At 39.1% G+C, this 24,521-nt stretch overlaps 1 protein-coding gene across 7 annotated transcripts in view; it reads left to right on the top strand.

The window, feature by feature from the left end:
- Positions 1–24,521, top strand: part of frya (furry homolog a (Drosophila)) — a 161,634-nt gene that overhangs the window by 10,463 nt on the left and 126,650 nt on the right. For 3 of the 7 annotated variants that reach the window (XM_037546836.1, XM_037546837.1, XM_037546835.1), the window contains exon 1: positions 4,169–4,519. The exons of 1 other annotated variant lie outside the window; for it this stretch is intronic. In XM_037546836.1, the coding sequence (XP_037402733.1) occupies positions 4,366–4,519 (154 nt within the window). In that variant the 5' untranslated portion in view covers positions 4,169–4,365. Of the gene's footprint in view, positions 1–4,168; positions 4,520–16,198; positions 16,419–24,521 lie in introns of those variants that run through there. 3 more of the 7 variants (XM_017708585.2, XM_017708581.2, XM_017708582.2) reach the window with 2 other exon arrangements.

The raw sequence follows: 24,521 nt of genomic DNA, 5'->3' as shown, positions 1-24,521 counted from the left end.
AGTCATCATGTTTGTTGTCTAAACCCTGCAGTTATTGTAGCACAAGTCTTATTACATTATGTTATGGTTCATGGGGCACACAACAAAAAAATGATCCAAGCAGGCTTTTTTTCTCAGTGGTATCTCGGTGGATACAACCAAGCGAGCTCTCCCATTGGTTAGGACTTCAGGAGCTGAACTAAAGGCCTTACATGTTAGATAACTATCACCATATATATGCACTTCTGGTTAGATGCTAACTACATTTCATTGGCCCTGTACTTGTACTCTGCACAATGACAATAAAGTTGAATCTAATCTAATCTAATCTAATCTAATAATTAGAACAGTGGCAAAAAACTCAACCAGCCATGTTCTGATTTACAGTTGGTGGGAAAATGTTCAAGAAATAATGTCACCTCTGGAAGTCCTATATACTCCAGTGACTGTGAATATAAGCTGCAGTCTAATCGGGTTTCAGTTTGTTGTTAGGAATAGAAAACAGTGGCACCAGCTCTATGCATGGACTCTTTAGTGAAATAAACACTGTAAAAATGCTACATACAAAGTTTAATAAATGTTAATGTCTGTTATAATCTTTAAATGAAATGTGAAATGCATTTACAAACGTCTAAATCTATAGATCTAAGATGACAAAAATGTTCATGTGAAGCACTGTTAGCTTAGTGCTAATATAATGCTATAATCTTATATGGGTGCTAGCAGAAATTAACAATATTTTGGCCAAGTTTTGACATTTATGGCCAGAACGGGAGGCCTATGCTCACCTTCAAGTAAAGAAAAATTTCTAAATAGAAACATGAACACTCAAAGAACCCAATTGCATGATTAAAGGGTTCTTTGCATCGTGAAACGGTTCTTCAGAATAGTTAAGAATGTGTTGTATATGGTTCTGTAGATATCTGGTTCTATTGATACTATGTTGCACCAAAAAGGGTTTTGCTGTTGTTAAAATATGAGCTGGTAAAACAGTTAAAATGAATGAGGTCTTTCTAAAGAGCCGATCATGTAAACAACACAAATTCTCATAGCTTACAAAGCGGTGGAGCTTTCAGTCCGATGGCCACGGCTGTCCCATCAAAACCCCAAAACTAGCCATTTTGTGTTTAATTCCTGCTTTGTGTTTACTGGGAATAAATGCCGTTCGGTGAAGTTACTTCACAGTGAACTGATGACCATAACTGCGGTGTCATTTCAGTAGAACATAATGCATTTGTGAATAGACTGTGTCAGATACTGGATGTCAGGTCACCTTGATGGAACTTTTTGCGGGTGGGAGCAGGACAAAACATCTTGAGTGATGGTGGGATTGAAATTGAGTAAACTGTCCCTGCAGATCTCTAGTGGGCAAGATGAAATTATATGATTGGTTATTATTATTTTGTCCCACCCGCTGGCGCACAGTGATGTAAAACAAACATCAGAAGATATTTAGAGGCGGAGCAAAAGTCATTACATTTTGATGGAAGATTATGGAAATACAAAACAAGTATCTTTTAAATGATGTGATTAGTTGTGCTTAACATGACCAGGCACATAAACTAACAAGCTAAAAAATCAGTTTTGATTTCAGGTTGACTTTAATCTGTGCTTGTAAGTTATAGTGATTAATTTCAAGTGAACATTGTATACACTTGTTTTAGAATAACCGTCTCTGTTCAGTCCCTCTTTTTGCTTGTTTTAAGCTTTACATTTGCAAACCTCTCAAGTTGATTGACTCAGTTATGATGGAAACTAACCAGATACTAAAAATAGAAACGCTCAGGTGTGAACAGCCATTAGAAAGTGGTTTTCCTGGCATACAGTGTGTCTTTTCTCCAGCAGCCCGGAGTCCTTTCTAAAACAGAAAACGCCTTTATATACACACACAGTGCGCTTGTACTGCTCATGTGGCTCAACTGTGGAAAAACTCTTTCATTTAGGTGTGGGCCACTTTTGTCTCATTTGGAAATGCAGATGGAAAGTGGCAGAAAGCATTTACAGGAATGCCTCTGTCTTTATTTATGAGTGTACGCAATTATGCAGTAACCTCCAGGACCTACAGAAGACCTACTTTTCGGTGCATGTATGTGTATATATATGTGAGTCAGTATGAACTCCTGGTGTGGTCTTGCCTCTAAACAGCAAATAGGGGCCAGTTATGAGTTGTTGTTGTGGAAGTACCAGCAGGGCCTGTAGGGCTTCCCGCTGAGTTTGGGGAAGATGCTTACCTTCACAGTCTTTCCAAAACAGAAAGAGTGAAAGGTTAGATGAGGCTAACAGACCTGCAGTTTTTCATTTAACTTAAAGAACGATTTCACATTTTTCTTATATATATTTTTATTCTTATATATATTATCCACTTATGACTTTTGTGTGGGTTTATGTACTGAAAACAGTCATAATTCATTTTTTATGCCTTAGGTAAGGCTGTAAATTACCTCTGTTCTGATTGGCTGTCCTGTATAGTGCTTCATTCTACAAGCAGTCAGGGCTGAAACACTCCATATAACTTCAGTGTGAGTGGCTGGAGCTGAACTGCTGTGGGCTGAGTAAGCAGATGGATGTAAATGTGTTGTTTTTAGTGAAATCATGACAGGCTGATTAACGTGTCCAACAGGAGACACGAAGATGAGAAACCATGTTTGTAGGAGGTTACTGGAAGTAAAACATTGCTGATGTGATTTTACACAGGAAGGTAAATTCAATTTCATCTCATCTGGTCACATTTCAGTGAAAAGTGTAAATAGAATCTGGTCAAATCTTGGAAAACTACTTACTTTGAGCTAACCAGTCACAAAAAAGCAGAGATCAAGTAACCTTATTATATTGATTGTGTTGTGAAACTGGTTGACTCAATAGCTCTGTTAAGTTATGTGAAGCATCTGGATTTTCAGGCTACATAGTAGGCAGGATAATAGGTAATAATTACCTAATTTTTACAGTACTCTTGAAATTAAATAAATGAATGGTAGTCTGACCTTTTCAGTCAAATCAGCCATTCAAAATAAGTTATTCATGTTTTAGGAGATATTTTGAATCAGATTAAAAATACGCCAATTGACTTGCATAAAGAATGAGAAAGTCAATGAAAAGTAAGTGAAAAAACAAGAGTTTCCAGAATTGATATTCAAAAAAGAACAAAACTATTCTAACAGAATGGAAAATGGAGAAAAAGAGGAAAATTAGCAAATTAAACAAAGAAGCTGCTGCTGTACTCAGAACATTGGGCCTCATTCATCCATATCTTCCTATTTTATTTTCTTAAATGTGTTCTTGAGAAAGGTCCTAAGAAAAAGTCTACGTCAGATTCACGACGTGTTCTTAAACCGAAGAACTGTTTTGTCCTTTGTGCTCTTGAGTGTGTGGATCCCGTTCTTCCCCAAGAACGAATCCCAAATAGGAAAACATCGGTGAGTATCAGAATCTTTGTAAAAACTATGGACGTGAGCTTTACGAAGAATTTTCCTCTTAAGAACGGTTGGTGAACAAGAGTGGTTGGTGAATGGTAGGCCCATTGTACTGGCCACCCCAGAGTCCAGACCTCAACATAATTTAACATCATTGTTGGGAAGTATTAGTATTGTGAAAGGCAGAAAATGCAACCAACGTCTATGACTGAACTTTGATGATGATATTATATGTAGTTGTTGAGGCTTTTGTGAAATGATCTGTAAATATATCTTTTCTGCTTAACCTGACTTGAAAAATGAAGTTTGTACTAAATGGCTGATTTGACGTGAACAGTACTGTCTGTATGTAGACCTGTATATTACACAGTGATGTGCTAGTTGAAGTTCTTGGCTCAGGTTAAACATCTCAATATCCTGCCTGTACTACTGTGTGCTGGAGATGGCATGATCAGTTCAGCTGTGTGGAATTCAGCTGACTTGAGGAAATGGCTTGTTTGTGATAGCTGCGAGTTAGGGGGAGTTGCTGAAAGTTATATACACTCCGCCTGACCACACTTCCTCCCTGTGAACAGAACACAACCTCTCTCTCTCTCTCTCTCTCTCTCTCTCTCTCTCTCTCTGCTAAAAGGGGGACGGCCCAGTTATTCTCCACCTGCCCATTTCTATGAGGCGCACTGTAACTGGCTAAACTGCCCTGACAAGTGCAGGGAGGGTTAAAACACACCAGCCTGTATCTTTTCATAGCGCTCATATAAACACATACACACACACACACACACAACATGAACGCCCTCATGAACGACTGCGCGGGATAAAGAGACATCTCTCTCTCCAAGGAGAAGTAAAAGAATCAGCGTGAAAACAGAAAAAGAGAGAGGTAGCGAGAAGAAATAAAGCAGGACGACTGGAGCAGACCCCAATGCTTCCAAAGAGCAATCCCTGAAGGACAGTGTTGGCACAGCGCCAGCCGGATATGCCGGACCCGGAGCAGCTGGGCTCCTCCACAGAGCAGGATAGGGTCATTCTGGATCGAATGACCAGCCTGCCTGCAGACCTGCTGCTGACTGGCGACTTACGCGGGAAGTTTAAGAAGATGCGCTCTAAGAAGAGGCCCACCATTCTAGCATGTAGGTGCCGATCAGACCCAGCTGGGTTTAACACTTCACGCCGCACTCTGTCTGTCAGTTAGTAAACGAGAGGCTTGGAGCAGCAGCTACAGACATAAAGGCTTTACAGAGTAGTTCAAACTGATAAATTACAGCTACTACACTCTGAAAATTAAGCTCCCTAAATGGTTCCTGGACTGGACGTATGGTTTCAAGAGTCTGTAGAACCATTACACTATGTGGAGTTTCTTTAAACTTTAAAAGCTTCTTTCAGATTTACAGACATGGTGCTTCTAAAGTATTCGAAGACTTATCTATTTAAAGAATCAAGGTTTTGTCTTAATGGGCATAATAATATCATAATCATCAGTATCAGCAGATAAAAATGGATCAGCGTTGGACATTGTTGATGTTAATGGTTGTGTTCTGGAAGTGCATAATGGTCAGATGTTGCTGGGTTACTGTGCTAAAATACCTGCATTTTCTTCATTTAAGAGCTGATGTTGGAACAAAACCTCCCATCTCCAAAACAATAACTTTACAGGAGAAGGAAAAAACATACTTTACTTTTAATGTAATTCAGTGGAAGTGAGATGTTTCTTTTGGTCCATTCATCATAAAAATGATACACAATATAAAGGGCAACAGGCATTTTCAAACTATGCCCAAAACTGACAAACGACAAAAATGGAGATGCGAGCTTTTTTTTCCGACATCAGCGGAATATTGGCTCTGGCAGACACAGTACTGTGAAAAAGTGAGAGATCACTTAATTTATTTATATTCCAGTCAAAACAGCCATTAAATAAGTTATTAATTTTTCAGCATTTAGGTAAAAAAAAAAAACATGTAACACAGAAGCCTCAACAGCTAAATATAAAATCTGAATTTTCAGTAGTGTAACTCCTTTATTATGGCTTCCAAAGTTCAGTTTTAGATATTGGTTGTAGATATTGGTTAGATATTTCTGCTTCTCATGTTCCAAGTAATCCCAAACACATTCAGTGATGTTGATATCGGGACCACTGGGGTGGTCAGTTAATTGTTCTGAGAACACCAGAAGCTTAAGTGCATTATCTTTAATCTCCTCAGAAGCTCCTCAAAAGTGAATAACTTGGCTGTTTTGATTAGGAATGAAGTAAATGAAGGGTGGTCTTTGAAGTCCAAAGTATGCCTTGTCTTTAACGCGTAGGTGTGTCCAGTTAAGGACATTGCGTGTTTTTTAACTTGTCTGTTTTATGATTGAGCTCTCAAACAAATTTGCCCATTGGTTGCTCTTAAAATCGCTTTGCCAGGGTAGTCGTAACCAACAAACTACAGCTACTACTCTCAAGCAAGTGTGAAATGCCTCACCTTCCAGGCATGTTTATAATGATTACCTCAAGAATTTCATGTCTCATTACTAAAACACTACGTTTGCACCTTGTTCGCTGCTGTTTAACCCACACAAAATTGGCAGAAAAACAGAACAAAACTAGCTGCTACATTTCCTTCATAGAGTTGAGCTGAATCAGGCCAGAGCTGAAGGTGAGTTTGGCTTCTTTTAGATTCTGACCAATTCATTTGTAGCACTTCGCTAAGTTGTTGATGTTAAAATGAGTATGTGCTGGTATCTGGAGCACTGCTGTTCATGTAGCCATGCCTGTGTTAAGACAGGAAGCGCTTCAGTAGTTCTACAGGATTAACAAGAAGCAGCTTGGATCATGTGATTTACTTCACTGACGAGAACCCTTTCTAGCACCTTTATTTTAAGATTGTGGTTTAGAATCTTGACATTTTTTGGAGATTTTGTAAATGTCCCGAAGCTTCATCGCACTCATGTCTCTGATTTATGTAAACAGTTCTTTCAAGAATCATTGATTTGCAAAGTTCTTCACAGAACCAAAAGTGAGTGTGAGGAGTGTGCTGTTTTTAAACTTTGCAGAGGTTCTTCACACTCACACATCTTGTTTACAAAAGGGTTTTTTAACGGAAAATCCATTGATACTTCTTAAAGGAGCCAAATGTAGTTCTTCTGTGGCATCACTTTTGGCACCTTTTATTTTAAGAGTGTTTTATAGAACCTTTATATAATGTAGAGGTTCTTCAGTGTTTATGAAGGTTCTTCACACACACACATCTCATTACAAAAATGGTTTCTTTGAGAACAATATATTGATACTTCTTTAAGGAACCAAAAGTAGTTCTTCTATATGATCACTCAAAAGAACCCTTTTAGTACCTTTTAATGTAAGAATGTTTCGTAGAACCTTTATATTACGTAGAGGTTCTTTAAAGTCTAAGAAGGACCGTCTATTGACACTACTTAAAAGAACTAAAAGTGGTTCTTCTATGCCATCCCTCAAAAGAGCCCGTTTAGCAGCTTTTATTTTAAGAGTGTTTAATAGAACCTTTATAATATGTAGAGTTTCTTTAAGGTTTAAAAGGGTTCTTCATTCACACATCTCATTACAAAATGGCTCTTTTGAGAACAATCCATTTGCAGTTCATTAAGGAACCATAAGTAGTTTGTTTATGCCATAGTTGCAGAGAACACTTTAGAAGCTCTGTTTTAGAACCATTACCTTATGTGGAAGTTGTTTAAACTTCACAAAGGTTCTTTACATACACCTCATTTACAGAAATTGTTCTTTTGAAGAAATATAGGGAACCAAAGGTTGTTATTTTATGGGATCACTCCAAAGAACCCTTCTCAGCACCTTTTTAAGAGTGTGAGCAGCAATGAAAAATTGATGATGCAGAATTACTGGAATAAGATAAGGAAATGTTTTGACAGGTGACATCTAGAGGAAGAGCTTGAAAGAAAAGTGAGTTTGTTTTGGAAAAACGTGGAAAACAAGAGTGAAATGAAAGTAAAGACAGAGACAGAGGAGGTGGGAGGGCTGGAGGGAGGTGAAGGGCGGAGAGAAGGGTGCTCAGGGAGTGAAGTTGGTTCTGGTATACCACAGCGGCATCTGCATCGCTCGGACGTGCTTGACATTCCTGCCCTTCACTAGAGCTAGAAAATGCTTTTAATAAGCGCTTAATGTGACTTCAGGGCAGTTGACCCCCACCTCTGCTCATGGCTTAATCACAGAACATGCTTACATCCCACTTTAATTGTTTCTGCACTATTCAAAGTGAGGCCTCGTCACTGAGAACCTGTGGGAGGAAGTCCGTTCTTAACAGGCTCGCAGCTGTCGAATCAAAACCTCCCATCTCCGACAAGCTAAGTTTTTATTTTAAATAATTTCCTATTCCTTTCTGTTTGTCCATTCATCATGACACTTTGCATGGAAAGCCATGAAAAACGATGAAAATGGAGAGACAAGGTTTTGTTTTTATGCCAATAATATATGCAATAATATGTGCAAATGTTACTTCTAGCAACATTTAGAGTCATCAGGGGTGTAATGATTCTGAAACCGAGACTGAAACCCCGATACAAATGTCCATGGACTCGTGTCATGGTTCATGGTTCTACTTTTTCTAGTGAGAGCACGCTGTATACTCTGTTCTCCACTATTCTTCTCTTTAGGGTTCCAAATGATTGGTGATTTAATAAAACCCAGAAGTTTTTTCCTTGTCATTTTCTTGTCCACCCCCACCCCCCCAAAAAAGAGGCTCAAAGATTAGGGTCGGAACGGAACCATAGTCTTGGAGAATTCTTACACCCCTAATAGTCATGCTCAGTAATATTTGAAAACCGAAAGCCGCTCGAATAACCGTCATGTTTAATATTTCTATGAACGTGCACTTCTGTGGGAAAACAAATTTTTATTACGTGCGTGCGCCAATTCCACTGTACTACCTAGGTAAGTTACCTAGTAAACATAGATAGGAAGTAATGGATAAAAAAGGATAACATGGATAAAAAGGCAATTTGTCCACTATTTTCTTCACATAATGTACAAGAAAATATAATGAAATTGTTAACTGCAGTAATTTGTAAGACAATAATTGTCAGCTAAAATTTAATTGCAACAGCACTATTTTCACCATCACTTTCATAGTAGTGATCTATATTCAGTGTACTACTTAACAAAAACATCTGGTATCAATATTGCCATGTGAGGATCGAGTATCGCACAGCTTAAAGGAAAAATCCAATGTTTTTCTCACATTTTGTAACCATTAATAGAAAAATAAAATGTTTCATGTACATATTTAGCAGTGTTGAATGTTTTTTTGTGAAATGAATGTTGCAAAAGTAAAATATTGAACAAAAGTTGCCTCCATTACCTTCCATAGGCATAGAATTGTATCCGGTATCAGGTTACCACCGTACCATTAAAAGGGTTTAGTGACATCATGTTTTCAGGTTATTGTGTGAATGTTGATTGGCATTTTTGCAAAAAATCATGATTTTTCAATACATGATAAGCTAGTGTTCTATCTGTACTGTTAGTGTTTCTCCACCAGAGAGGGAGCATCTAAAAGTAGCCCATCATGCTGAAACTAGTGTGAGTGAGTGTTATTTCAGGATAAGATCAGATTCATTTTTTTCCCTCTGATATATGATCCAGCATTTTCTGCTGATATCGGCCTGAAAATGATACCTGGCATAGGATTGGTGCCACCTCTTAAGACAAAAGTGAAATAGCGCTACCCACAGCGTTCAAACAGAACACAGCAATGAAATATTAGGCATCCCAAAAAGTCCCAAAAATACACCAGTCAGGCATAACATTATGACCATCTCTATGTTTCTAAGCTCTATACAGACTGTAGTCCATCTGTTTCTCTGCATGCTTTGTTAGCCCCCTTTTACCCTGTTCTTCCATGGTCAGGACCCCCATGGACCCTCTCAGAGGAGGTGCTGTTTGGGTGGTGGATCATTCTCGGTGTATGAATAGTCTCGAAGGAGTTATTATATATATATATATTCTTATTAATTACAGGATATTGTGCTGTGGCATTAGCACCATATTAGAATTTCTGTAGTTATTCAAAAGCAGCTGGGAGAGTTTGTGCTGCATTTTACTTTAGAATCCTGCTGTTCTTTAAACATAAAGAACGTGCAGCACTGACTCTTTACTGTTGTGCATGATTTGAGGCATATTTGACCCATCATCACACACTTAAGCTGCAGCTGGTTAGTGGTTTGGTTGAAAGGCAAGGAGATAATTCAGCCAGGGAATTATGTAATCATCTGGCCCAAAGAGAGCCTGAAGCAGTTAGAGGCTAATCTGATTAGACTAACAGTGCTGGGCAGTCCTGAGGTTGCAAATTGAGAACGTGCTGTCGTTGTGTAAAACCCACAAATCAAGCTCCACTGAGTTGGCATTTTCTTCTGCATCCAAAGTTTTATGTTTTGGCTCTCATTTACTTTCATAAATGAATACATACATATTGACACTGCTGTTTAAACGTAGCACATATTGGCATCAGCCCACAATTCCCAGATCAGTACACCTCTACTGTAAAAAACAGGTTGATTCAGGTTAATTGTTATTGATGTTGAAGCTGCACTACATTGTAAAAAATGAACTTGAACCTGAAAAAAATGACTTCATGCAGTAACAAGCAACTGAAGTAGTTTTATTCAACTCGAAAACTTGCATTAATTGAAAGAATCAGTCAAAGTATTTGTTTAGTTTGGATCAAACTAATGAATTTAATTGTTACTACATGAAGTATTTTGTTTTAGGTTGAACTGACTTGAGCCTTTTTTAGTGTATGTATGCTAGTGTGCATTGGGAAATGTGTAATTGAACATTTTGTATTGTGGGCTGTGCTCCGGACCCCTTCCCCAAGTGGATTAATGTGATGATTGCAAGCCCATTGAAAGAGGATTTAAAAAAACCTCAAAGCTTGGTGAAGAACATGTCTCCCAAGGATTTAAGTGGATGATCTATGTCTTTGTATTTTTGTCAGTGTGACATTTGAGACCTATACATCGGGCCAGACCTGCTTTCTGAGCCTGTGCATGTGATGTTAATATGTAGAGACGTATGAATTGCTCAGAAAAACATCCTGAAATCCAGCCCAATGCCTCTGACAGGCTTTACAGGGCAACTCGCTGTAGCACACGCTTAACATGTTTAATTGGGACCTTTTCTTCTCGGCCAGCATTGTTATGTCTTTCAAATTTTACAAAATCATTTTCATAGTACAGCTTTAAGAAATGCTCCTCATTCCTGTTTAGCTCCAGAGAGGCAACAGGCTCTGAATCTTATTTAGTTCATTTATAATAATTAGGATTTTAATTATAATTATTCAAGGTGCCAGAAAGGGTTATTTGTATGTTTAATAGTTTTGAGTTTAATGTAATGTTTAGGGTTTGTGTATTGGGTTTGTATAAAGTTAGGTTGGGTTTAGTTTGGTTATTGGGTTGGGTTTAAGGTTAGGTCTCGAGTTCAGTTTAAGGTTAGGTTTAGGGTTAAGGTTTCAGCTTTGTTTAAGTTTAAGCAAGGTTTCAGCTTGAGCTTAAGGTTAGGTTTAGGTGTTGGGTTTGGTTTATGGCTAGGTTTAAGGTTGAGTTTAAGGTTTGTTCATGTTTAAGGTTTGGGTGTTGTGTTGAGTTTTTTAGGGTTAGGTTTAAATATTGTGAATATAGAAATATTCAAGGCTAGGTTTAGATATTGGGTTGGGTTTAAGGCGAGGTTTGGGGTTGAGCCTCTGACAGGATTTACAGGGCAACTTGCCAAAGCACATGTTTACCATATTTTATTGGGACCTTTTTTTGCTCAGTCAGTAATGCTGCATCTTTCAAATTTAACAAAATAATTTAATAGTATAGCTTTAAGAAAGCTTCCCAGTCAGGTTTAGCACCAGAGAGGCAACATGCTCTGAATGTTGTCCATCTTACTTAGTTCCTTTGAATAATTATGATTTTTATTATAATTATTTAATATGTCAAAATGGGTTCTTTGTTTGATGCTTTGCGTTCCTTAAAGAACACAGTTCTAAATGGCCCATTTTGTATGTAAGTGTGAAGAACCTTTTAAAAGAATAAAGAACCACCGCATATTGCAAACGTTCCAGACAGAACCCTTACATGATGGGAAGAATCTTTAAACTGATATAGCTCTTTTATGCCATTCCTCAAGAACCCTTTGTAGCACTTTTTATTTGAATATTACTTTTCATTTTAGATCTTGAAAGAAACCCAAACTCTCTTTGAAACATCCATAGTAACAGCGTATAAAGGAGATTCCGGTGTAGCTGGACTCTAATGCTTTAACCTCGATAAGCATTTCCTCCATTTATTAGAAGCCCGGTAGGATTTCCGTTCACCTGAGAACAATAGAGAGACACTCTCTCTTTTCACTGCAGCGCAAATGGTCTGCTCCGCTGGCCGATAAACACCAGCGAGTGCATTATGTAACGAAGGTCAAGTAGTTGACAGTGTGTAGAGAGAGAGGGGACTGAGGAGATTACTGTAGCAGCGTCCAGTGCGGGATGGTGTGCTTGCGCATGTGTGGAAGGAGGGATTGGAGATGACCCAAACATGGCAGAGACCCACTGATTGAGAAATCCCTATCAGCCTCATTATTATGCTCCTCTGAGGGTAAAGAAGATGGACACAGAGCTGTCAGAAGTCTGTCCATATCCTCTAAAGGGTCATATAAAAGTCAAAAAGAGGATGAAAACCATTTACTCAGGGTTAGCACTTGTCCTCCAGATGATCTACAAACACTGAACTTCCTGACAGACTACTTGGTAAAGCTCAGTTGATTATAAACAGTGTTTTGGTGGGGTTCAGGTTTAGGTTTTGGTCTGAGTTAAGGGACAGCATTAAAGTGGAATTTGTGCTTAGAGTTATGATTAGAAACACAGAGCTGGATTTTTGGTGGAGGTTTAAGGGTTAGTGTTACAGTGAATGTTAGGTTAGGGTTAGGGTTAAAATTTGGCTTAGAATTAGGACCAGAGTTAGGGTTGCTTGTAATGTAGGGTTAAATTTAGATTTTGGCACAAGTTTAAAGTTGAATTTGAGATTTAGATTATGTTTGGATTTAATATTAGGTTAGATTTGGGGTTTTAATTGGATTTAAGGTTAGGTTAGATGTTTAGGGTTTGAGTTTTGAGTTGCGTTTAGTGTTAGGTTAGGTTTGGAGTTTGGGAATTGAACTGGGTTTAAAGTTAACTTTATGATTTGGGTATTAGATTGAGTTTAAGGTTAGTCTTAGTTTTGAGTCTAATGTTAGGTTTGGTTTTTATTGTTTGGGTATTGGGTTTGTTTAAAGTTAGGGTGGGTTTAGTGTTTGGTTATTGGGTTGGCTTTAAGATTAGGTTTAGGTATTGGGCTGGGTTTAAAGTTTGGTTTAGGGTTAAATTTAAGGTTAGGTTTAGGTATTTGATTGGATTTAAGGTAAGGTTTAGGGTTTTTTAAGGTTTTGTCAGGTTTAGGTTTGGATATTGGATTGAGTTTAAGGTTAGGTTTAGGTATCGGGATGGGTTTCAGGTTAAGTTTTAAGTTGATTTTTAGATTTGATCATGTTTAGGATTTGGATATTGGGTTGGGTTTAAGGATAGGTTTAGAGTTGAGTATAAGGTTTGATTAGGTTTAGGATTTGGATATTGGGTAGGGTTTAAGCATAGGTTTAAACTGAGTTTAGGGTTTGATTAGGTTAGGGTTGAGATTTGGTTGAGATTTGGTTGAGATTAAGGTTAAGTAAAGTTCCTAGTAAGTTAGGTTAGGTATTTAGGGTTAGTGTTTTGAGTTGGGTTTAAGGTTAGGTGCTACAACAAATGTAAGGTCAGTGGAAAATTAAGTTGACTATAATGTATATTTAGTTTATTAATTTATTTTTAATATAGAAAGTACATGACAATCAACATAGTTATTTCATTATCTAAATATGTAATACTTTCATTTTCATTAATTGCACATGGATGAGTTAATTTTTTTTAAAATATGAACTTTGGTTCAATTTAATTTAGGTAGAGCATCTACAGAGTTTTACAGAATTAACATGCTAATGTTAAATAATTCGTTCAAAGTCTGAACATCAAGAATGCATTGAAGGACTGTGCATTTGACCTGTGTCCCTTTTTTGCTTGTGGAAGATGTCACAGTGCTTGTGCAGTGGTTTTGAATATGCCGATGCAAGAATACTCTTACTTTTTAAGCAAAAATCACTGATTGGACTTGAAATCTGGGCAGCATTGATTGATTATTTCTCTTGGGTTTTCAGTCATAGAACAGATTCCTACCTCCTATTTTTTTTGGATGCTCAGCACAAGTGTGTAAGCAGAAGTGCTGTTGCTGGCATTCTTAGGGGAGGATGTTTCTGCCTCTAGTTCCTGTTTGATTGGCATTTTAATTGAGTTGGGAAATACTGCCATTTGAGTTTGCAGCTTTTTTTTGTTACACAAGACATCAGCCAATGAGGGAACATTTTCTTTTTCATCATTAGCATGTTAGTTTTCTAAGATATTGAATTTTGCCATGGCGACGGCAGCGCATGTATGCTGTATCCATGGCAACCCAGCATGTGGTGAATGTTTGGGATTCTTGAGGACAGACAATCAGCTGATTGCTCTCAGAAGCATCAGGAATGAGGCTCATATTGTTGACTGCATGCAAAACAAAATTTATGAAAGTTTATTGCTGAAGTTTGATTCAATTTGGTTTTGCAATATATTGAAAGCTAATAATGGTGTTATAGTATGTAGTGCATTGTCTGCTTCCAGATCAGAGAGGCCTATGGAAGGTTTCTGCTCTTCTAAATCAAACCTGTGATTATTAAACTGTGCTTAATTTTTAAACTGTGCTTAATTCCATCCTTTGTTTCTTAGCCTATTTTTTTTTTCAAACATCGATTCACAGCAGTTGTCAGACAACTCAAACAGAGTCCTTTATTTGAAGAACAAACAGAACACAAAGCAGAAGCTGAAATAAAATAATACTAGTAATAAAAATCAGGAGACAGTCCTGGTCAAAGCCAGTTATAAGGTGTAATAAGCTTATATACACTGTCCAAAGTTCATAACACCAGGAAAATTATCCAAAGAACAAAAAAACAAGATTGGAAATGACTTGAAAATTTAAAAGTTTCAGTTTTCCAATTATCATCACCAACGTCAAGTGAGACAGTGTCTGCATATTCCAATCAGTGAGTGTATATTTAAGCAATAGAACACGAGTGTGTTATTGCGAAATAACATCACAGCTATGATTTTGTTGCAGACACGAGCCGAAGGTGAGCACAACCTCGAGAGTACTGCTTTTATACAATAGTTAAATAAATAAAGTAAGAAATTAATAAATTGAGCTGTGAACTTGGCATTTAATATGTTTTAATGTTGGCGATTCCTTCCTCCAAATTATAGTTCCTTAACAGGCAGCTTGTTGCTACATCAGAGTAATGAGCTCTGCCCACTTGCTGCACAGCTGACCGTTCGTTCTCCAGCTCCTTACACTAAATTCCCAAACTGTCATCACCATCACCACTGAGCAGCTTTTTTTGTTTATTGTGGCAGTTTTATGGCTCAGACTGATTTGGTCCGACTCTGAAGATGAGACTACACATTTAGCGAATGTTATTCAGTTCATTTCTGGCTGATTCCAAGTTGTTTAGCTGTGCTTCTGTCACAGCTGCCGACTGAAAAGCTGCTCAGTGGTGATGACAGTCTGGGAATTTAGTGTCGTCTCATCTTCAGAGTTGGACCAAATCGGCTGTCAGTCAGATGTGATCTTAAAAGTGAACATTTTCTGTTTGTGTTCAAAGTAAGAAATTTCAAATGGCTTGAGCGTCTCCTACAGCTGTTAAATGTGTTGCTTAGTAATGGCGTCTTAGCAGAGTGATGCAATGTTTGTGAAAAACCTGTGATGTTATGGTGAAATAGCATGGTTATAACGCCTGTCAACCAATCAGCTTTCATAGCCGATATATAAATATCATACATACAGTCAGTGGTTCAACTCCTGCATGATTGTTCATACAGCTTGGGAATTCTTGTTGTAGTGGAGGCTCTTGAGGGGGAACTGGAGCTCTGCTTTGCCTTGCTTTTGTTAGTTTGCTGCTCATTTATTTATTCATTTAGTCTCCTGCGAGCATTCTCTTGCATATTCAGCGAAATTAGTGATGTTTCTTCATCGCTGCTCTACTTTGCTTGTAAATGATACTTCAGTCTCGATATACTTTGGTGAGAAACAAATTGACCACTGTTAGAAATGACTTTTATCAAGAGAGCTGGCAATAATGTTGAGGAGTCAAATATCGAGGAGTCAAAGCAGCAGCATGTGAGCAGCTGGGTTTCAGCTTGGATTACTACTTACTTAGTCCTACTACTCATAGCCTACATTAGTTTAATAGTAGTTACTGAAGTAAATGATCAGTGCAGATTGAATAACAAGTCTTAAGATGAATAACTCAATATTAAGACTAGGGTTGAAGGGAATAGCCATTTGTATATAACTCCACAATATCACTTTGGAATCTTAAGTCCAAGCCAAAGATATTCAACTAACAGTCACACCTGAATGTCACTAAAGCCTGAATGGAGTTTGGTTCCTCTGGCTATAGATGTCCAACCCATCCGTCTGGACAGCCTCAGTGAGTGTCCCTCTCTTTAGAGATGCGAGCAAACAGAGGTTATAATTAACCACGCTGGGATAAGAGGATTTCTCCTCCCCGCTTTAACCCGCCTGCCTCTCAGCCAGTGCTGGAAAGCAACCTGCCTCAAAGAGAGAGAGAGAGGGAGAGAAAGAGAGAAGGAGAGAGAGAGCAAGAGAGAGGAGGAGGAGGGGCAATGTGTGTTCTTGGCAGCAGTCATATTGTTTCGCATCACTGTCGGACAGCAGCAGCGGCAGCAGCAGCACTCTCCACCTGCCTGCAGCAGGCAGGAGGGGGGAAACAAACACCGGACCAAAACAACACTGACCACTGACAACTCGGACTAACCGACCCTCAGCCTGCAGCCATGGCCAGCCAGCAGGACTCGGGCTTCTTCGAGATCAGCATCAAGTCTCTGCTGAAATCCTGGAGCGGCAGTGAGTAACAGTAATGAGTCTGTACTGTACCAGAACTTTAGGTGGATGGATGGATAGACAGATAGAAACTTTATTTGTCTGGTAGGAAAAGGATTATAGCTTTTAGAGCAATAAAGAGAACTGTTTAGATCACTGACATACATATATTAGGAGAACCTATAACATTTTCACATTTAAAGATGCTTACAAGAGACATACACTATCATTCAAAAGTTTGGAGCTTGTGTACTTTGTGTCAGCCAAAGTCACCACTTTTATTTAATGTGCCAAACTGGTGATGCACAATTAGGCTACACTATTTTGGTAAATGCACCTGACTTGTTATTTACATTATAAGTTGCAATACAGCTCAACCAAATTCCATATTAAAATCCAAATAAATTTGCCAGTTGCTTGATTGGACCAAAAATCTGCCAATTCCGATCGAGTCCGATTCCAATTGCGCATCTCTTCTTTCAAATCTTTAGTAGGAATGAAAATAAACATTAGATGTTGTCCAGAATGATCTGGCTGTAGATGTTTCTAAAATGACTCTGGACAAGTTATATGATAAAATGAATGTCCTGGAAGTCTCTTATTTGAAAAGTGGTGATCAAATCTTGAGCCTAACTTAACAAGACAATACATCTATGAAAAATGTATTGTGGTGATAAATAAATTTTAAATTGAAAAGATTTAAAATCTTGTTGTATTTAGACTGTGTGAGTATAGAATAAGTTTTAACTGATTCTCGTTAACTTCTAGTATAATTAACATATCTTTACAATTGTGTGTTTGAACGTGAATGTCATTAATGATAATAGTCATTAATGAGATTTTTGTAAATGTACCATTGCAAGCATTCCAGATGAGATTAAAGGGCAAAAGAGCACTTTGTTTTACTGTAGAGGACTGTATCAGCCAATAATGTGTAGATTGATTGAAGGAAGTAGGTCATTTGTGCTCCAGCTCCTCAGACTCCGCTGTTTTATGTGTGGAACTACTTGTGAAGGTTTTGTTTGGGGGGATATCGTGCTCTTTGACCCTCGGCTCCGCTGCATTTTGTATCTCCTTTGTTTCTGAGGGACTGGGATAGATTTTTAAATAGGTCCTGTTGCATTCAGGGACTGGGCTAATAGGATTAGGGACGGTCCGGCTTTATTGCCGTGCGTTCTGAGCCTCTTTCGTGTGGGACATGTTTATGTCATGCTTTTTTTTATGAGCAGTTCTGTAATGAACATATGTGGGGAGTTTTATATAGAAAAAAGGGGATTAAACGGGAAAAAGCTTTTAATGCTTTCTGCTGGAGAATGTTGCGTAATAGCAGCAGAGCTTTATCATGTTTACATCAAGTCAGGCATGTCGGTTTAGTCTCATTGACTTACTTTCACTTATAAAAAAGTGATGCATTGAGTTTACTGGAGTGCATCATTTCCATCTGAATAGAATAAATTACATCATCAGTTCTGTCCAGTACTGTTCGGAATGACGTGTTTTTTTTTGTTTTTTTAGTTTCGTTGATTTTCTAGGAGAAAATACTCCACAGTGAACAAATCTAAACTTTTAAAAATGTAAACTTTTTCTGTAACATACCACATAAAGGGTGCCATAACTTTTTCACAGGCTGCTTTTTATGTTTGTTTTTTTTTTTTTACATTTTTTTTAATCCAAACAAAATTGCACAGTAATTGTGCATTAAAATGTGCAGGACTTTGTTCTCTGTAGATTTTATGTTAACATATTTTTCTTTATAAGATCAACAAAAACGTAATTTCACTAGGGTGCCAATACTTTTTCACAGGGCTGTACTGTAGTCATGAGGAAATTATGTGCATATTTGAAGTCAGTTTAATGTGCTGCTCCTCATTGTTTCAGAGATCCCTGCTGTGCATCTGTTTTTATTCTCCTTCGTATATCTTCGTGAGCCGCGGCTGACATGTTTTGTGGATATTGCTTTGTAATTCTCCGGCGTTCTGGGGGCACAGAGAGCTCCAGACGGCAGCGTGCATCAGCCTGCTCACCAGCCTGTCTGTCCACCAATCAGCTGTGAGGGATGGTCAGGCCTCAGCCAGTCAGGGTTCGGCAGGCAGTGTGGAACTTGTTGAGTGCTCTCTGCTGCTGTGTGACGATGACCCAGAAACAGAACAAGTTGCTCTGTTTTGCATGGCTGTGCTGGAGCAGAGCTGTCTTACTCTCTGGAAAACTGAAAAAGGCTGGTGTTTGGGTGCGGCTGGTGAAAACGGCCTTTTAATTGTTTTTCCAGAAGTAGATTTATTCTCTTCTGTAAAGCATCATTGTGAACTGCAGTTGAAATGGTTGCCCAGGCAATCGGCTACCTGGATGATTTGGTGAAAAATCTAATTTGGACAGTTTTCTCCTTAACTTTGATGTATCTGATCAGCCAAACCATTTTTCAAATGGAAAGCTATGAGGCTAATCTAGGAAAATCTAAGCAGACCCTCCAGAAATTTGCCATCATCTAATCCAAGCTAAGTGACTGTCATTTTGTCTGCTCTGATTGCCTATAGATTAAGATCAAATGACCCTTATTAGTCCCACAAAGGGGAAATTTCACCTAAGTATTTAACCCATTTGCGCAGTGAAACACCACATTCCCACTAGTCAACACACACGCTAGGGGGCATTGAGCACATTTGCCCGGAGCAGTGGGCAGCCCTATCCACAGCACCCGTGGAGCAGTTGAGGGTTAGGTGTTTTGTTCAAGGGCACTTCAGTCACGTTCTGTTGGCTCAGGTGATCGTTGGCTGTGAACTTCTGGTTACAGGGCTGGTTTCCTAACCTCTAGTCAAACCATGACTGCCCCTCTCTGCATATCTGTGAGAGTTCTCGTCCATGTCTTTTACAAGCAGTGGGCTGGGATTGAGCTTTTCACGGTAATACAGATGCTGGCCTGAAAAAAGTCGGTGAAGTTCACAGCATAAAATGTTTAGAAGTTATTAAATTATTCAGGACTGTTTATTTGAAGCAATCAGTGGCTTTTAAGCAAGATATCCTTGCATGGGTGTCCAACATACAAGGATAGTTTCCTGCCTTAGTTTCCTGCCTTCTCTTTATATGTAACATCAAAACTCTAGTTTGTTGCATGCCAATCAAATGACCCTTCCTTGTCAAAATAGGCGCTACTTGGCCACGTCAAGGCCGAAGTTTTGCTTACAAGTGTGAAGCCATAGATAACATTTACCAACAAACATTTCAGCCAAAGATAGGACCAAGAGACACACTTAGTTTTCTGTTTGTTTTGATAGGAACTAACAAGGCTACATTTGAGTATCAGACTACATAATTAGGCTACATAAGTATCAGACTCTTAATCTTCTTATAAAAACTAAAAAATATTTCTGCAAAGTTTGAGAAATGATGCTGTAAATCAAGCATTTTAGTCTGCAACCATTATAAAAAACGGACCACAAAATTCTGGTGGGAACCGTATCACCATCAATTCACTGCATGCCTGAATCATCACTCACCACAGTCTCTGTTGAGTGTTGTGGTTTCTGATCTATAAAAATGGACAAAAGATTACAAGTGGATTTAATATTAAGAACCAGACATGGTTTGAGGCAAGTATGTGATGATTTAGGCATTCAGTTATACTAATTAGTGAGGTATAAGTTAACGGTGGGCAGTAGGCTGATATTTTATTCTTATCATGATACATTGTCACAATATTCTGGATGTTGTCAGTACAATATGCACTAGCTTCATGTTTCATTACAAAGTGAATAGATTGTAGCACGGCATGTGCTACCCCGGGCTCAAGGAGGACACTGGAGACAGGGTTCAGCACTGCAGCAGCCATTACTTTATTTCCACGTTCACCCATACACAAACCAAACAACCAAAACCAAAGCAATGCTGACCACTTTTCAGTGGCTTAAGCTAGACTTTTCAGTCTCTTGAGCTTTTCAGCTCTTCAGTCTCCTTTTTGCTGCTGCTCGTCCCTCTCTTGCTCTGTTCCATCTCAGCTCTATCTAACCTAATCCCACCGAGAGGGAACGAGAGCTCGCCGCTCCGCCTCCCCGTTACCGCCCCCCAGCTGGCAGCTCAGCCGCCTGGGTCCAACGTCTCGCTGCGCAACAAGGGGCGAGGCACAGGCGGCGGAGCTCGGGACTCTCTCCTTCCTCTGGTGCCTCTCGTAGCTGGCACCAACATCGTCCTCCTCCTCCCGCTGTTACTCCTGCCCATCGGGGGAGCTCAGGCTTTGCGCTCCGCCCCCGCTACACTTGCAGTTCTCTTCCCCGCGTCTTGGTTGTGTGTTCGGGCCTGGCCTTCCTGCCGGCTGTCTCGGGCCGTCACCATCAGGGCCTAGGGGTCGGGCGCATGACACATAGATTTATTGCAGTACACTGTATAAATTAAATACAGTATCATTTTATGTGTATCAGGAAAAGGTCTTTTAGTACCGTAAGGTAATATTTTTGCCATGTCACCCACCCTTAGTATTACCTCATTTCAAAAAGTTGGGACGCAGTGCAAAGTGTAAATAAAAACAAAATGCAGTGCAAATCATTTAAACTCTATATTCCACTGAATATGTACAATAACATCATATTAAATGCTGAAATTGAGAAATAGTATTGTTTTTTGCAAGTATGTATGCCCATCTGATCTGACCTTTTGCACACAAAGCTGGCAACAACTATATGGATTCTGTCAGTCCCCACTCCCATGTTGCTGAAAAACGGGGCTGTCACTGGTCACTTTGCATGTTGTCAAAAGGCCTCTTTCTCAAAAAGGTAGCTGATTCTTAGGCACAATTTTCAGTAAAAGGTATCAAACCGGACTCCCTGCCTGAGAGGGAAGCTTGTCTGCTATGTTAGAAGAAGGAAGCTTCAGACACTAAACATGTCTTGGCTGATGGACTACATTTGAGGCAAGGGGATTACTGTATTAATCATTATTATTATTATTATTATTATTATTATTATGCTAAATTAACATTTTAAAAGAGTGCTGTGTCTGTTGTCCCAGATGATCTTCCTTTTCTCTGAATCGTTCAGACCACTAAAAATTTTTTCAATATTTTTCAGTCTGATGCTTTAATCCCTCCATTACAGACTAAGCTGTAATCTCTTTCTCTCTCTTTCTCTCTCTCTCTCTCTCTCTCTCTCTCTCTCTCTCTCTCTTTCTCTCTCTCTCTCTCTCTCTCTCTCTCTCTCTTTCTCTCTCTCTCTCTCTCTCTCTCTCTCTCTCTCTCTCTCTCTCTCTTTCTCTCTCTTTCTCTCTCTCTCTCTCTCTCTCTCTCTCTCTCTCTCTCTGTCTCTCTCTCTCTCTCTCTCTCTCTCTCTCTCTCTCTATATCTCTCTCTCTCTCTCTCTCTCTCTCTCTCAAAAAAACAAATGGGTGAAAAGTCCTCTTGACCAAAATCAAATGGTCTTGTCTCTGTATCAGGCCTGGCATTGGGACAGAATCATGAGAGGGCATCTGAAAACCAGGGAGGGACGCTGGGGGTGGTATGTACATCAATGACACCAATGCAGCAGAAAAAAACAGACAAGGGAAATAAATAAGGAGAAATCTACAGTAGATCTGTCCAATGGAGCTGTACGTTCAGGAGGGAATCAGCAAGAGAGTCACACTTTCAGTAAATCAAAATTCCCATTATGAATATCTGCCTAATTTATCTTCCCACAATAAACAGCATGTCCTTATATTGCATTCAATACCAAGTGATTCATGTAAACCTTCCTGTGTTGGTTGTCGTGGCCTTTCATACCAGGCTTAGTTTCACGTTCACACTGTATGTTTGAACCGCCCCTCATGTAGCCAAAGCCTGTTATTTATGTGCTCATACTAGACGACAAACACTCTGGCCGACTGACATGACGCAATATGGGTCAGCTCTGTCCACAATATAGCTGTTTCATTCAAAACAACACGCTGCGCCTCCGATGTCCTAATCAAAACACTGGCTGAATCTCAAATGACTCCCTGCTCCCAATATAGTGCACCACATATTAAAATAGTTGCTCCTGCACCCATAAAGTGCATCACATGTCTAATAAAGAGCCCTCTGAGATTCAGCCATGTGTGCACAGTTCCATACTGGACAAACAGTGCAATGTTTTGATGCAGAAGCCAGATTCAGCCATTGACAAACGGCTACACCAGCTTTGCTAACTTTTGCCACACTGCACTGAAGCTGAAGAGCAGGAGGTCTACAGGCAGCCTTATGAAGACAAAGATCACTATACTTATTCATACCTTGCGGTTCAACTCAGTGAAAGTCGGCGTACATGGAATCTTGTGCTGCAAATGTGGACTTTATTGCCTCTGTGTAGGAGCGGTGGTGGTGATTGTGTGTGGTTTTAGGTGAGACTTTGAGAAATCGGTTTGTGAGGCTGCTCAGACTGAGACAAGCAAACAAAATTTCTGACATATTAGAAATCCAGTCGGCTCTGACCAAATCAGGCTTAAAAACGGGCTAAAATTGCACAGTGTATGCCTGGCTTTAGAGGGGCATAGTGCTGGATGGCTAAATGACTCCCTGATGCTGGGCCTGCTCTGAAACATGTTTTTAACACAAGCTCAGTGGTTTAGTGTTGTCAGTGCATGAAGGCCTAAGGCAGGACAATGGTCTTATTTTTTTCCTGGCCTTTCATCTTTCTGGTTTCAACAACTCTTCAACTCTTCATTAGCACCTTATTCTATTACCGGACTCATAATGGAAGCTTGTGAATGAAAAGGAGACTCATGTTTGTGTGTGTGTGAGATCTCTCTGTCTTGCTGTGTGACTGTTCTCTAGAATCTCAGGTTTTGTGTAAAAGTCCACCCCCAACCAATGTTAACTTACACTGACATACAAGTCCTGATTTGTGTGTCATTTGTTTTTTGGTTTTTTTTTGTGATTGGTAAACTTAATAAGAAAGTAAGTGTATAAGAGAGTGTTATTCACATCCTTTAAAGGGGATTTTTATTTATTTATTTTTTTCCTGCGTAATGAAATCATGAGGATGTAAATGAAGTGTTTTGATGTGAAATGCTCCGTTCTAGAGAAAACGTGCTCACACTAGTGAGAGGATCCAGACATCTCAAGTGTTTAATAATACTAAAAGAATCCACATCACAGAGAGTTATGAATATGCTGTCTGATGAGTACACCCTTGTTTAAAGACAAAAGTTTGTTTTAAGATGTGCCCAAAATGGCCCAAAATGTATGAACATATTCATGGCGTAGAGCTACATGCAGGGTGTTGTAAAACTTGGGGCTTTTTGTCAGATTCATCACTTTTTTACCACGATCAGCAATAACAGTTGAAAATATGCTACCTGATGTCTTGGATATTGTGTTGCAAGGCTTTTTTCAATGTCTATTCATGGTGCAGCGGTACACGCAGGGTGTTGTGAGGAAAAATATTCTCTAAGGAAAAGTATTTTTAGATTTACCACTTTTTAAAATTATTATCGATATTTCAAATAAACTCAGAAGACTTTTGTTCACTGGTCATTTTGGTTAATGAATAAAATGGCTACGTCTGTGTTGTGGATATTGTGACTCCTGGTTGCTATCACCACCGCTGAGTTGGTCAGTGTCTCTACAATGGACATCAAGTTTCACATCAGACCATTCTGAGCGACTTTGTTTACACCTCAACAAATTAATTACGCAGAAGTTTTGAAAAATGTATGTCATTCTCCCTTAGCATTACCCAGTCCACCAGCAGGTCCAGCCTTTCCTTTCCTATAACTTATTAATAATGCAGTCATTTTGCATTGTTTTCCATGTGCTTAATGAATATGATTTCTACAGCTAAAATGAGGATTGAGGATTCTCAACAAAGGTCTAAATTCAGCCTGTTTTTCTATGTATTGCCTCAAATATGATGAATGCACTTTTGCAGTTTGACATAATATACACCCATAACTCGCCTCAAAGCCAGGCTGTGCCGAGCAAGGTGTGCCGAGCCTGGACTGTGTGCTAGTAGGCTTCAACTTTAGACTCCTCTTTGATTCGTAATGATAGATCTACTGAAAAACTCAGAGATAACAGCAGAGTTAACAGCTGCAGATGCTCTGGCCACATGTAAACAGTGCATCTGGTATCTTGACAGCTAAGAAAACCACAACTGTTGAAATTTTGTCACTGCCACTCTGACTTGCTGC

This window comes from Pygocentrus nattereri, chromosome 17 (genome assembly GCF_015220715.1).
Source record: "Pygocentrus nattereri isolate fPygNat1 chromosome 17, fPygNat1.pri, whole genome shotgun sequence".
Classification (NCBI taxonomy): Eukaryota; Metazoa; Chordata; class Actinopteri; order Characiformes; family Serrasalmidae; genus Pygocentrus; species Pygocentrus nattereri.
Note: the sequence above shows the minus strand (reverse complement) of the source record. Positions and strands in the feature narration are given on the sequence as shown.